Source organism: Zalophus californianus, chromosome 12 (assembly GCF_009762305.2).
Source record: "Zalophus californianus isolate mZalCal1 chromosome 12, mZalCal1.pri.v2, whole genome shotgun sequence".
NCBI lineage: Eukaryota > Metazoa > Chordata > Mammalia > Carnivora > Otariidae > Zalophus > Zalophus californianus.
In genome coordinates, this window is record NC_045606.1 from 58,225,653 (window position 1) to 58,241,087 (window position 15,435).

General features: G+C 37.9%; 1 protein-coding gene across 1 annotated transcript in view; it reads right to left on the bottom strand.

The window, feature by feature from the left end:
• Positions 1-212: 212 nt before the first annotated feature.
• HIBADH (3-hydroxyisobutyrate dehydrogenase) overlaps positions 213-15,435 on the bottom strand; it is a 103,971-nt gene continuing 88,748 nt past the window's right edge. Inside the window, 3 exon segments of the mRNA XM_027574251.2 lie at positions 213-1,164; positions 5,753-5,909; positions 13,397-13,473. Coding sequence (XP_027430052.2) covers positions 1,006-1,164; positions 5,753-5,909; positions 13,397-13,473 — 393 coding nt within the window. The 3' untranslated portion in view covers positions 213-1,005.

A 15,435-nucleotide genomic window follows, 5' to 3' on the forward strand; every position in this document is an offset into this window, starting at 1 on the left:
ACAATCTAGAAAACATTCAAATGAATGCCCATTAAGGATTCAAACAGAGCCCAGCAGGATGCTGGCTTGGCACTGCCCAGTTGAAGCTCTGTTCCTTTTGACCTCCCCTCCCTTCCTTTTCTTCCTACCCTTTCCCCATCAGTCTGTAACACTAGTTTGTCAGATCATTTGGTTGCTCAACAAATGGCTGGGAAAACACAAAAACTCCAAGAAAGTATTATCAGCATAGAAATTTATTTGAATTCAAAATAATACAGTTATATTTAGAATAATGTAATAATTATCTAAAGCAAATATCATTGGCTCTGAAACAGCTCTAAAGATGTCATTCTTTTGAAGTCAAAAAATATGTAGTAAGAATGTACAAGGAAGCAAAAATATAAAAAACAAGTTTGCTGAGTATTGGGAACTGTAACAAGGACAGACTAAGGTAATGTAACAGAGTCCAAATTATAAAACATGCAGCAAGGAGTTCTCTAGCTTTATCAACTCCCTGGAAAATCAGTGACCTCAATACTGCAAGAATACCACCACTTGGTTAACAGGACAAACTTCCCGAGGGACACAGGTAGTCATTCACTATACTTCCCCTTTTTCTACCTCCTTTCCCCACATCAATTTCTTTTCTTTTCTTTCAGCTTGGTTCCATCCTGTTTGAAAAATATTTGGTTTTATCTGTGAAGTGGAGTAAATAATATCCTGACTGAAGTATGCAACAATGTAGCTGAAGATGCTCAGGGATCAAACTTTTGAAAAAGGTTAATCAGCTAGTTAGCAGAGACCATCAGTGGCTTTCAGGAAAATAAATTCAGATAACACGTTTGCTAAATAGATAAAAAGAATAAGCAGTTAAAAATGGGTCAACAATCCTAGGGTTCACTGGAACCTAGATAATCAAAAGCAGACAGCTGACCTTTGATTAAACCCATTTACTTGTGGAGTGAGCTATAAGGAGGCTCCAAGATAGAGTCTGGTGTCCAACAGTGTCCATGGCCAAGGGTAAACTCAGAAGCTCTCCTCCTCTCGAAGAAACTGGAAGACGGATGAGAAGTCTTTCTTTGAGTAACCCTTTGCACACATCATCCTGTAGATTTGATGGGCTTGACTGCCCAGAAGGATTGGGCTCTTTGTGCTGGTGGCAGAGTCTTGTGCTAAACCCAGATCCTAAATCAAACAAGGGCAGGAGGAAACACATTGAGACTGGTAGTTAAGGCTCTTTGGAACTGTGGCTCCTAAAGCTTTGGTTTCAAAGAAGAAGAAACGAGGTCTGAAAAAATAAGATACTTACGAATACTGTGGTAAGTTATATATATTTTTATAAGTACTTTCATATAGCTGCAAAACTGCTCCAGACCGAAACCTTAATTTCTGAGTATCCTCTCCACTACTCCACCAGACCCGTTTGTTTTGTTTTGATTTTGGACAGGGGTTACTACACAGATGAGATCACAGAGGGAAATGCTTTTTCAAATCTGCAGAAGCCTGGAAGCCTAAGACAAACCCCATTATGACTGAATATCCATTCAATATCTTATGCAACAAATATTTAGCAACTGCTGTGTGCTGGGCACTGTTCCAAGGGCTAGCGATACAGGCATGGTAAGACCCAGTCACTGTTCTCATCAAGCTTGGGGAAGATGGACAACAGAACAAATACTAAAACTTTAGACAAGGACAAGCACTATGAAGAAAAATAAAGCGGGGCAAGGGGTTGGGAAGTGGCGGAACAGCAAGGGTTGGGTGGAAGGAAGGGAGTCCTAGTAGATGAAATGTTTAGGGAAGATCTCTCTGAGGTGGAGACACCTGATCTACAAATTGAATGTTAGGGAGTAGTGAGTTCTTTGGAGAGTAGGGGGAAGAGAGTTTCAGGTAGATGGAACAGCAAGGTAAAGTCCATGTTGGGGGACATGGCTTGGGTATTCAAGAAATAGCAAGCAGGCCAATGAGGCTGAATGTGAGCCAGGGGGCTGGAGAGGGAAATGAGTCCAGGATGGACACAGGTAAAACACAGCATCTTTAATGCATTTGGTAAGGAGTTTGGATTTTAAGTGCAATGGGACATCTGCCTTCGTGACAGTTAACATCTCAGCAAGTTAATGCTTCATTCTGAGGGTTTCAGAAAACTTATGGCTGTTTAAAAGTAGACAAAAGTGGGGTGCCTGGGTGGCTCAGTCCAGTTGAGCGGCTGCCTTCGGCTCAGGTCATGATCCCAGGGTCCTGGGGTAGAGCCCCGCTTCGGGCTCCCTGCTCAGCAGGAAGCCTGCTTCTCCCTCTGCCTGCCACTTCCCCTGCTTGTGCTCTCTCTCTCTCTGTCAAATAAATAAATAAAATATTTTAAAAATTAAAAAAAAAAGTAGACAAAGTTAACATTATAAATCTTTTATAGTTAACCGGTAGCTAATGAATATCCACTACCAAAAAAATGGAATCTTGTCCAAACCTGAACTATCTGAGGTTGATGGAAGACAATGAAGTCTTGGATAATTGGAATAATATTTCATTTTTTTTGTGATTTTATAAGAGCTGCAAACTAGTGTCAAAACCAACTAGGTCTTCTTACCATTACCATCCTCACTTCTCCCACCAATGGAAAAGCCAGCAAACAATGAAAGGGTAAAAGAAGAAGCAAGATGAGAAATATTTTTACTTTCTGAGGAAGTCTTTGATAATGGAGCATTTATTGATATGCTCCACTCAAAGGAAAAAATTATTCAAAGAAAAAATAAGTCTCTTGAATATGTATGATGGTATAGGTGCAAACAGGACTTTGTGCTTATTTGTATGACTTTCACAGGTAGACAACAGATTTGAAAAAACTGCTTAATCTTAAAGTCTTCTATAGCTTCCGCAAACTAAAAAGGGAGTTTAATTGTTACCCACACAGTTAACAAACATACAGCTGCACTACTGCTTATACCCAGACAAACTTCTCTTGTTGACATCGTTTTGCAGCATATCTATAAGATGAGTTAATTTTCAAAGGACGTAGAGAAAATCTACATAGACTGCATTCAACTTTTAACCTAGTTAACTGGAACAGAAGAACTCGGAGTTAAACGTAACACACCAAAGAGAACACAATACTACCGAGAAGAAAAGTCTAGAGTTTTTCAACGGGCAAGTACATAACCCAGATAAAACCTAACAAAACCAAAAACATGGACAGTAAAATAGCTTTGGTGCCTGTTACCTGATAGGATGCACATTCTAAAAAGAGAAAAGTGATTAGTCTCTCAAAGTCTGAGAGGCTTGTTTATCTTGAAATGTTAGAAAAAGAAGGCATCCTTTGAAGCTTATGATATGTAATTTAAAATAAACAGATCTTCCACTTCACTAGTCAAATAAAATATTTATGAATTCATGAGCTAAGTAGGTAGTTCAGGAAAAAATATAAAACAATAATAAAGTTTCAACAAGTTAATGGAGGACCAAGTTGTTATGTTTTACAGGGAAAGAGGTATACTGGGGGAGGACCAAGAGTCGTGATTTTCCATATGTTGTTCTCTAGTGGCCATCACAGACCAACATCTAGGTTGGAGAGCGCAAAAGAATGATCTAGTTTTCATATTGACTATGTTCTGATTATATACACATAACACGATAGAATTTTATGATGCTGAGACCTAGAAATAAATGTAAAAGCCTCTACTTCAACGACACACTACCATCATATCCCCTCCCACAATACATTTAATGGCAGTTGAGCAAAACATCTCTTAGGAAGTAAAGCCTTGATCTGCCCAAGCAGGTATGACTGCTTTAATCAATGTAGCATTGATAGGGATTTCTTTAACCTCCATCGATTTCTCTATACGAATCTAATTAGCTATGGTGTGTTTTAGTTAACAGCAATCCAAAATGATGAAAGATTTTTTTTAAGTTCCTGTCTAAGTACTCTCATTCCAAGCAAAATTAATAAATCTTCCTCTTTATAAGGGAAATCACAACTGCATTTCATAGAGGAAATGAGATTAAAGGAGACCAGTAACTTCCATGTGTTACTCCCGCACTGTCTCATGCTGTTAGTTGAAAATGCAATCATTTATTATCAAGAAAATAGTTTTAAAGGGAAGACCTTAACCGTGGCAGATTCTTCCTGGGCAGAGCCACTGCAGCAGACAGCAAAAGCCAGGCGAACCACACCGGGGAGGACAGCGAGAGCGGAGCCCCCAGACAAAGCCAGCACGGCAGAGGACCAGGAGGCCAGACAAATTCATCTGACCCTTTTGACGAGAAGCCTCCTACCTCTTACTACACTCTACTTGTTAGCTGCTTCCTCTGCTCTGACCATCAGCAGTATTACAGGAACTGAGTAAGCTAGCGGCTCACAACTCACTTCATATGGAGACAGAACGGAAACTGAGCATAAATGTGATTCTTCCATCCTTCCATGTGCTCTAATAAATCACCTGCAGCTTCAATGAAAACAATACACTTAGGGAGCTACTTCCTGTTTCTAACAACAACCACACAGCACAATTACAAAAGCCTGTGTGGAGGACATGCAAATCTAAATACAGGATACAGACTGGCATAAAAATAAGTATTTTCTTAAATGAAACATGAGGAGAAATCAAACTGCAAAATAAGAAATAGTTCAAACACTGCTTTATCCAATAAATATTTAAAGCGTGATGATGATACGCCAGGAAGTGTGCCAGAAGCTGGGATGGAGGGGGCAAGGGCAAATGGGGTGCAGGCAAGGGAACAGCCAGCCTGGAGGTTTGCAAGTGAGAGACAACAAGGGGCAGAGTTCAGTATGACTGAAGCAAAGAGAGGGGCTGCGAGGGCAGAAACGAGCTGGTGGGACAAGCAAAGGCTAAAATCATCGAGGGCTTTGTAAGACAACTCGTAGAGACAGACTTTCATCTACAAATGATTGGAAACCATGAGACAGACTTAGTAGGAGAAAAGGCACACTCGGGTTTTTACATCTCAGGGAGCCCACTCGTTCCCCATGATGTAGAAAATGAATCGAAGAGGACTATGAAAGGCAAGGAGACCAGTAAAGGGCTGACATGGTATAATCTAAAGGAGGCTCAGCCAAGGTACTGGTTGGGGCAGAGGAGGGGACTGTATGAATTCAAGGCATATTAAGAAACAGAATGGGCAGAATGCCATGGAGAATAAAGGAAAATAAGCTGAATACAGTGTCCGGGTATAGGCTTTATTACTTTTGTATGGGGGGGAGCGGAGTCAATTATGGGGGCAGGGTGGGGTGGGAAATAGCTCTACACAGAAATCTGGAAGTCTATCCCCCTAAAAAGTATTTTCTAAAGTTGAGATCACAAAGAGAAGGAGGTCAACAATTTGCTTTTCAAATGACTTTACACATCAATACATGTTCTTAAAGCAGGAAGATGTATTTAGAAATCTAGTATCATGAGAAAGATCCTCTCTTCTTTTGTGATGGGTGTATCCAATGTCAACGTATTATCAGAAAATTCTTACTGCTTCCATTCTAAGGATTTGGTAAATTAACGAAAATTTCTGATGAAGAACAAATTTTGCCATCTCATATAACAAACAAACCCCAAAACCCACAAAATAAAACTCCCAGCCTATTCTTCTCATCTGAAATGAACAAGATAAGGGTTTTTATCAAAGCTAAGTTTTAACTGATTTCTAGTGAGTGAGTGAATTTTAGTAATCCTGCCTTCTAGGATAGGCATACGCTTTGTTAAAAGGGGGTGAGGGATTAGACCATTAAGCACTTTTTCCCTCTCTTGGGTCGTCTCTGCATTTACCGTACCTTAGCCATGAGTGTTGCTCCGAATCCACCCTGATAGTTATTAGCTGACGGAACGCCATCCATCACCCCAGGTACGGGATTGTAACTGTCACTTGACCAACACCGTCCTGAGCTCATATTTAGGATTTTAGCCAATAGTTTGGGGTCAAGCCCTAACCTGTCAAAGGTCAAAGAAAAGAAGTGTTAAATGTCAAAATGTACAAGTCATGCGTGACCTACTTACGTATGAGGATGCTCCATCTTCTTTCTCCATTTATTATATGTCTTCAAAAATCAAAGCAGATTGATGAAAGCAAAGAACCCAATCTTAAATTATAGGGTATTAAAAGCTAGTGATTAAACATTTCAGATCCAGAAAGTTCTGCACTGAGAGAAAACCTTTTGCACTATCCTACTTTTAACAAACACCACACAACTGCCGAAGTCTTGTGGGTTTATCACACACATGGGTTTTCTAGTCTTTTGGATATTATTGCATTTATGTGTCACATAAGAACCTTAAACCAATATGATAATCTAAATTCTACCTTCTTCACTCACAAAATGATATATTTCAGAAAGAAAGATAAACTATGCATCATGGGAGTCCGTGTGGATGCATTTATATGTATGTTTATTCTTTTAGCTTTCATGAGAATGAACGCAAGAGATGAGCCATGAGCAGTAAAACAAGCTTAAGAGAAGTTATCATTATAAAAGAAGACATTTCTTGCTGCAAACTTTTCTTTATTTATTAAATCTTCATTAGACGATCTTGCTTATGAAGCAAGTCTGCACAGAGCTGTGACATATGCTATCTATTCAGAGACATGCATTATAGTTCTGGGTCAACTGCTGATAAGGTTACTGATCCTGATAAAACAAAGCTTGCCCAAGCGGAAACATCATTTGTTCTATCACTGAGCTGATGGCATCAACGGCTGTTCAATGTGGACCCAGAAAAAAAAGAGAATCAAAATGCTATAATAATTTGATTCTGAGTATCTTAATGCAGTTTGGGAAGCAGAGTTTTGCTAAGTATCACTGAATCAAGTTTCAAATAAAACTTTCTACCCAGCAATTTATTGGTTTCTTTCATACAAAGAGCCATTATAAAACAATTGTCATAAAAGCCTTCTGCTTTTTCTTAGAACCAATCTCTTCCAGAATTAAAAGAAAAAAAAGAGACTGAAAAGAGACACAAGAAAATGTGAAACAGATTGTGCATTTTGGCATGCCTAAGTTGTTTACTTCCTGCGTTTGAAACCTATGTCTTTTTATTTCCCAATGTGAGTATCACGAGCAGTACAACAATCCTCCAATGCTACAGCAGGGGGTTGGGGCTAACAGTCAGGATAAGTATGCATTTACCACATAATACAACTGTTATATAATCAGGCTTTCAAGAAGTAGCCGTGGTTCAAGGAATATATATGGCATGCCACATATGTGAATTCATATGGTGGCCCATGTTATTACAGGGGTTTTCTTAAGGATTATAACAGAGAAGATTCACTCTAAATCAGCTGCCATACATTCCATTCAATGGTAGATTGCCAGAAAGAAAGTCAACAGTTCATTCATTCCTTTATGAAAATCCAAGTTTGTTATTGGTGTAGTTTGCTATTGCTGCCTTCTTTCCCCTTTTAAATAAAGTGAGGCTATCAGTATGCTGTTATAGCAGATGACTTGGGAAAAGATAAAGCCAATGTGCTTAGGGAATAATCTGAAAAGTAAAATCCCAAAGATATTAACAATCAATTAATCTGCTGTAACTGCAAATACATTCTCTAAGCACAACTGTTCAAGAATATCTATGTCTAATGTGTTCCATGAGTAGGGAACATTTTTAAGACCCCAAAACATGGTTCTTCCCTTCCACTTGAAATATAATTTAGGCGCTTCTGAATTTAGGTTTTCTTTTAAAATGGCTCATCACATTTAAAGCAGCAGAGATACTCCTCTCTTCATAATCTACCTGGTTATACTCAACAGAACCTCACAACAGTCTTTACTGTTCAAGCAATTCATGCTCTGTCTCTAGGACTCACCAAAATGGTGAACAAAGCTTATTATCCTTTGTAAAACCCTACATTTCATTTTTCTTGAGTGTTCAAGGAAAAATACTGGCACTGATTTATGGAACCCTGTTTGGTGAACATATTACTATTTAGAAGCATCCCGAGGGGCACGCAAAAAAACCAGGCGGCAGTTGCTACGTGCTCACTTGCAAATCTGATGCTTCCCCACTGTGCTGACTCCCCTTTAGAAGACGGCTACTCCCTCTCCGCTTTTCCTCCCCCGACTCCCCACCCTACAGCAAAGTGTATCATTAAAAAGAGCAAGTTAGAAGTGTTTTGCATTTCATCTTTCTGAGAATTCTTCCACTGGCACATATATAACTGACAGTTAAAATTAGACATAATATTAAAATCAGTTACTGAAGTCCTCTGTCTTCCACTGTGCCTAAGGCTTGTAATGGTCTGAAACCAGCTAGAATACACAGTAATTGTCATTCAGAGAGTCTATCCTAGAACGTCATGCTTCACTGGAGAAGACTGAGTTTCCATTTGAAATCAACAAATTAATCCAAGACAGGTATCTGAAAGGGCAAGTTTAATAGGAAGCAGCTACTGGGCTCTCAACCATGATAAAATGTTATTGCTGTTTCCCTGTAAATTGGCTGGGAACATATGATACTTTCTGCATAAGAGCCCCATTGCTGTTCAGGAGATATACAGCTCAAGCCATCAAAAGGATGACAGTCTGTCAGTCCCCATAATAACTTGCCACTGGATGTGGTTCGAGAGTGTGCGCGTGCATGCATGTGGCTTTACAATTGCTGGAATGTTCTCTGATATAAACAGAGAATGAATTCATTGCTCTGACCGCATATATAATGCAACTCAAATAAACATCACTGTGTCAAATCTACTCACCTTTAAATCATAAGAATTCTAAATGAACTTTTGAGAGAAGTAAAAATGATGCATACACTGTAAAAAAAAAAAATTAAAGAGAATCCAGATGTTTGCCTTCACTGTAACCAAGGCTTTTAAAAGGACCAAAAAAGTTTGTTCACCTTATATTCTCTAGAAGTATCTATACTGTCTGGTTTTATGTAAGAACAAAGCAAATTATGTCACTGAACTGATATGTTTGTATCACAGAAACAGATCTGGAAATGAAACACTTAAGACTATGTCAGTTTTAATCAATCATTCACTTACTCATCATTGTTTACACAGATCTGCCATGTGCAGGTGCTGTGCCTGGAGCCGAGGAGACACAGTAAAGAAGCCAAGAGGCTGTGCCCACCTTCTAGGGATGGGCCAGTTAAGACACATACACACAGGTAACTTTTACCTGAGGCAGGGGAAGTGCCTCCCTTCCCTCTCTCTCCCCCTTTCATTCATGGGACAAATCTTTCTTGAGTACCTACTATGTACTAGGTATGTTCTTAAGACACAACAATGAACAGATAAAGCCAACCCCTTCCATGGAGCATGCCTTCTAGTTGGGGAGACAGGCAATAAACAAGCACATGAATAGACATGCCAACTGGTGGGGAGTGCTCTGAAGAAACTGCTTTAAAGGTACAACTCAATTCAAACACTAACCACCACCACCACCATCAATCACATCGATAACTACCATGTTGAGCACTTACAATGTGCCAGGAACTGTTTTAAAAGATTTACATGGATTAATTCATTTAATCTTAGCAACAACCCTGTAGATAGATGCTATTATTTCTCTCATTTTATAGAAGAGAACAGCTTAAGTCTGTGGCAGAGCTGGGATGCAGGCATTGACAGACACCCAAAATCCCACCATCCTGAGTCTCACTGGGTCAGGTGGGTAGTGAACTTACAGTCAATAAGCCAATACGATGGTGTTTTATCAGTTTATTAAGAAATTTGGTCAGGGCGCCTGGGTGGCTCAGTCATTAAGCGTCTGCCTTCGGCTCATGTCATGATCTCAGGGTCCTGGCTCCCTGCTCAGCCGGAAGCCTGCTTCTCCCTCTCCCACTCCCCCTGCTTGTGTTCCTGCTCTCACTATCTTTCTCTGTCAAATAAATAAATAAAATCTTAAAAAAAAAAAAAAAGAAATTTGGTCAAACTTTTATTATAGACCTTTTGCCACTTGTTATCTATTATATATGTATTAGGGTATACAACTAAGAGGCTTCATCACCTAAATGAAAATGCAACACCGTCCTAAGGGCAGTAGCCAAGAAACTAAAATTATGCTTGTGGAAAAGTTCTCATCTTGAACAGTCTTCCAGAGGTTCAACTGTTTTAAGTTTCTTTTAAGGTGGAAGACAATATGGTTGTTGCTAGAGGGGCCTGTGCCCTGGTTGGTAATGTGAATGACCTGTTTGCCACCAATACTGAAAAAAAGAAAAACAAAAAAGTCAATTCCCAGTGGAGCAAAAATAAAAACATAATAGCCAAACTTCCATTATCAACATTGTTCCTTTGTGATGCACAGGAACAAAACTTCTCTAATGCAAGCAGGGTACCTTCAGTGCCATAAAACTATGTTCTAAGTCCCAACTAGAACCCAGTTGGAAGGTAGAAAGGTCCTGGGTGATAGACATTAGGGAGGGTATGTGCTATGGTGAGCGCTGTTTATTGTGTAAGACTGATGAATCACAGATCTGTACCTCTGAAGCAAATAATACATTATATGTTAAGAAAAAAAAAAAAAGATAGCAGGAGGGGAAGAATGAAGGGGGGTAAATCGGAGGAGGAGACGAACCATGAGAGATGATGGACTCTGAAAAACAAACTGAGGGTTCTAGAGGGGAGGGGGGTGGGAGGATGGGTAAGCGTGGTGATGGGTATTAAGGAGGGCACGTTCTGCATGGAGCACTGGGTGTTATGCACAAACAATGAATCATGGAACACTACATCAAAAACTAATGATGTAATGTATGGTGATTAACATAATAATAAAAAAAGAAAAAAGATTCTCAAAATATGTTGTATACCCATATTTTTTATGCTTTACTTTTTTTTATAGCATTTTAAAATTTCACTAACATCCATAAAGAGTCACTGTAAAAGATCATAGGGTCAATAAGAGTTTTAAACTATGATTTTATTCTATTTTTTAAAAAAAATGGGAAAGTGTTCTAGAAAAAATACTGACTTATGAGGATGAAATTAATCAGAAATGATCACTTCATAGGAATAGGGGACTCAATTTGTAAATGTTGACATTAATGCTCTAAAAAAATTTCACTTCAGAGTGAACAGAATATAAATGTGGCTGAGCCACTTTGATGCTGTACTACTTTGTGGGAATTTACTACTTGGGAATTTATGCTTGCTGATGCCAATTTTCTCTTTCACCTTGCAAAGCTCAATAAATCGTGGCCACTCTCTATACTCTATTAGAGAACAATCCTGTCATTTTAAACCATGTCTGTAAACCATGGAGAAAAGACAATACCAGAAGCAATCATTTTTAGGACTTTCAAACCACTGAGAATCTTTGTAAGATAAACTGATAAAATCCTAATGTTATGAAAATAAGCAATTCATTCATGTAATCTGAAGCACCAGGAACTTACAAATTATTATAACAGTTAAGTAAAACTAGGGAGTTCCTAATTTGTATACATTCTTTATATGTGATATATGAAATATATACCGATATAAGTATATATAAAATATATATTATATATAGAGAGAGATACATTATGTATGTACAGTTTTGGAAAACTTAAAGATTTAAAGGTTCATCTCTCTAAACGCTGTTTGTATCATAATTTAGGATTAAGGCCAATAATAAAGGAAAATCTATTTGTTGCTTTTGCTCTTAACATTTCTATTTGGACTTTTATCACTTTCCTCTTCTCTTTCATAACAAACTCACTCTAGTAGTCAATGTATATATTTCATTGTATACATTTTATTCAATTCATTTGATTCAAGTGACTTTCATACTATTCTTTATTAGCTGGTGTTTGCAGTTAGACTTCTATAAGCACTAACCATACAAAAATTTCATTTTAGAATAGCAAGTGATCATTTAATAAGAGTTTTACTAGGAAAATTATCTGAGGAAGACCACAGGATACATCATTATGCCTAAGGAATACCTTGATCCAGTAATGCTCAAAGTATGAAGCAGGATATAAAATAAACTGGCAAAGATAAAGAGGGAAATTCTAGTATAGTATACCCTAGGTTATCTACGTTTTTGCTTTTTTATTAGATATTCATTTATACCCAGAAGAATGAAGATAAAATTCTAAAGATTCATATGCATACTAATGCTCTAATCCTACTATCAACACCAATTAATTTTGTATGCAATTTTGATTCCAGAAATTTACATCTTTCTCTTCCATGAAATTAGTCTAGAGGATGGACATGAAAACAAGTTACTGGTAACAAGTTTTTCATTTTATGAGTAAGTGACCCATAGCCTGAAACTGGCTATAATACAGACATACCACTCTGAACAGCTTCCTGTATACTACCAGTTTTATTAAGGCTTTGTACAGATATGCCTTACCATCTTACAGACATTCAATTTTAAAATGTAAATGGTACAGGATATTGATAAACCAATTAGCACTGATGCAAAGCAAATTCCTCTTTTATCTCAATTACAACATGACAACTTAATAGGTCAAGATAGTTTAACATCTGAGACAAGGGCAATTCAATAAACAGCGGCATCTTGATATGGTAATTAAGAGGAAATGTGAATCCATTACTGTGTTTTAAAAAATACCTCAAGCACTTTGGCTCTTTTTATTTCTTTTATCAAAAGCAGTGATATGAAACACTACTCTGATTTGTGATATATCTGGTAAGCAGCTTGGGGAAGTGTGAAGAAAACACCTGAATAAAGCACCTTGCTAATTAAGCATTTTCTAAAGTAAGAAACATATATTTATTATCATGAAATACAAAACATTCAAAAAAACTAATTAGGTGATTAATCATATGTAGCATTCCTAACCCAAAAGATTAAAGGCTAAAATTAAGACATTAACCTTAAGCATTCTAAAAGATGATGATCATCATAGGAGAAACAAAATTCCTGAATCACTTTAAGCAAAGTATGAATGCCATTTTATTTTAACGGAAAGATATATCCTTAATTTAAAGTAACAAAACCACAAACAAGTTAAAATGAAAGGATTATGCACATGAGTTGCAGCTTTATGAATGCCATCCAGTTTATCCCAAGACTAAACAATCAAGAGCCTTTTTAGTGTAGATTTTGGAGACTATATTTAAAGTAGATACATAAAACCAGTCATGTGATAGGATAACACTTGAATTCACTATACATTAAAATGCTGTTTTATACAAATTTGTCCTACACTGCCAAAGTACGTTTAAATTTTATAGTAGAAGTGTTTCTTGCATTTCAGTACAATAGAAGAGATGGAGGATAATGTAACTTTGAACATACAGCACAATACATTTTATGGCTATGGTAAAGAGTATTCATGCTCTCCAGGGTCCTATTGGTCGTCCAATAAGCAAAGTCTATTAAAGTTCAATAATGAAGTACTTTCAAAATGCTCCTGGATCAACTCATTTATCTCTCATGAACAGTTTTTTTCAACATCAGAAAATCAAATAGGGAAGCTCATAAAAATTGTTAGTACATGAAAATATATATTCAACAAACCTGATTCCAAGATTCATAGCTTCAGCAGTTCCAATCATACTAATAGCTAACAGCATGTTGTTGCAGATCTTTGCAGCCTGAAAATAAATGGAGTACATATTAAATATTGTTATTTTCAAGTTGTACTTCACAGGAAGTTGTTCTTTACCCAACTCCACAGGTTTCTTTCTAAAAATCAGAGCATTTAACTGTTGATTCTCTCAAATGGGCAAAGGAACGTGGTGCCACATGCCTCCTTCTGAGCCTACCAGGCTATCTGGTAGCAGACCCTTCCACTGGGTAAGAACCCCATAGTGGTGACCAAGCTCCTCCTGGGAGCTCAGTCTATAAGGAATACCGATCTATGTGGCATGACAGCTCTTTTTTTTCCAGTCTCATTGATATTGAGTTGACATACAGCACTGTACAACTTCAGGTTGTAGAGCATAAAAATGATTTGACTTACACATATCATGCAATGGTTACCATAAGTTTAGTTAACATCTGTCATCTCATACAGATACAAAAAAATACATGTATATATATATTTTTCTCCTTATGGTGAGAACTCTTAGGATTTTCTCTCTTAACAATTTCCACATATATATCATATGGCAGTGTTAGCTCTAGGCATCACGTTGTACACAAAATCCTAGCACAATTGCTCTTTATGGAATGGGGCTTACATTCTAATTGGGGCAATGGAGTAACACAGTGAAGATAAAGACAACAAACACACAAACAAAAACAACTGAGTGGAAAATTGTATGGCTATAAGACAGAGACAGTAGGAATTCCAAGATCGCTGAAGGCAGGAGCAGAGAGGAAATGGAACCTGAAACCCATCTTTTAGAAGTCCAGCCAGGAGTTTAAAATAGGCAAGAGAGAGAAAGGAGGAGAGCAGAGAAAAACGTAAATATATAAGAGGGATTAAATATATCAGATCATGGGATGTTCCTGAGAACAGTAAGAAAACAGACTCATGTACGTATGTTTTAAGGAATAGTGAGAAATTTGATAGTTAAGACTGGGGCAAGAGCTGTGAAAGCTAGGGTGGAGAGTTAAAATTTGACCTGACAGGAAACAGGCATCCATTCAAAGTTTCAGAATGGGGATGTCTATGATGATACAAACATCTTAATGGAGTTGGTTTTGGTTTCAGTGTTGGGCAGAGTGGTAAACCTGGCATCCAGGGTTTCCGAGCGGTACACAAGGTATGAGAGACTGGACCAGGTAATGTGAGGAATGGTGAAGACTGTCAACAACGAGAGACACTGAAGCAAAAAGCAACAGAACTTGGAGACTGGACAAAAGAATGGAGACAACAGGTGTATCTGAGATAATACCAAAGTCTTTTTTTTTTTTTTTAAGATTTTATTTATTTATTTGACAGAGAGAGACACAGCAAGAGAGGGAACACAAGCAGCGGGAGAGGGAGAGGGAGAAGCAGGCTTCGCGCTGAGCAGGAAGCCCGATGTGGGGCTCGATCCCAGGGCCCTTGGATCATGACCTGAGCCGAAGGCAGATGCCCAACGACTAAGCCACCCAGGCACCCCAATACCAAAGTCTTGAATAAGATAAAGAGGGTGCCAGCGACAGGACTAAGGATTAAGAAGAGAGGAGACTAGTGACAGCGAGCGTGTTGGTGGGAGGGGGACAACTACTTTGATTTCAGAGTTCAGTGTTCTTATTCACCTCTATCTGATTAGAGAATTGATACATTTCTAAATGAAAATTATCTGCTTTTCAAGAAAAAGATTAAAGTGTGTAGGTTACTTCTTCCTGACTATATTACAAACAGAACCATAGCAAGTAATTAGATGGAGGATAACAGCAATTCAGACACCATGAGCACTTCATATGAAAGCAGTTTTGAGAATGATTTCAGTGGCCACTAGGATGATGTATTAGAATCTGAATGATGGAACTTTCAATATCTTTTTTAATAAGTTAATCAGCTGATGTCCACTTAATTCCAACAGGAATGATGGAAAATTTATTCCAAATTAATTTAAGAAAACCTGAACAAACAAAGGGGTACCTGGGTGGCTCAGTTGGTT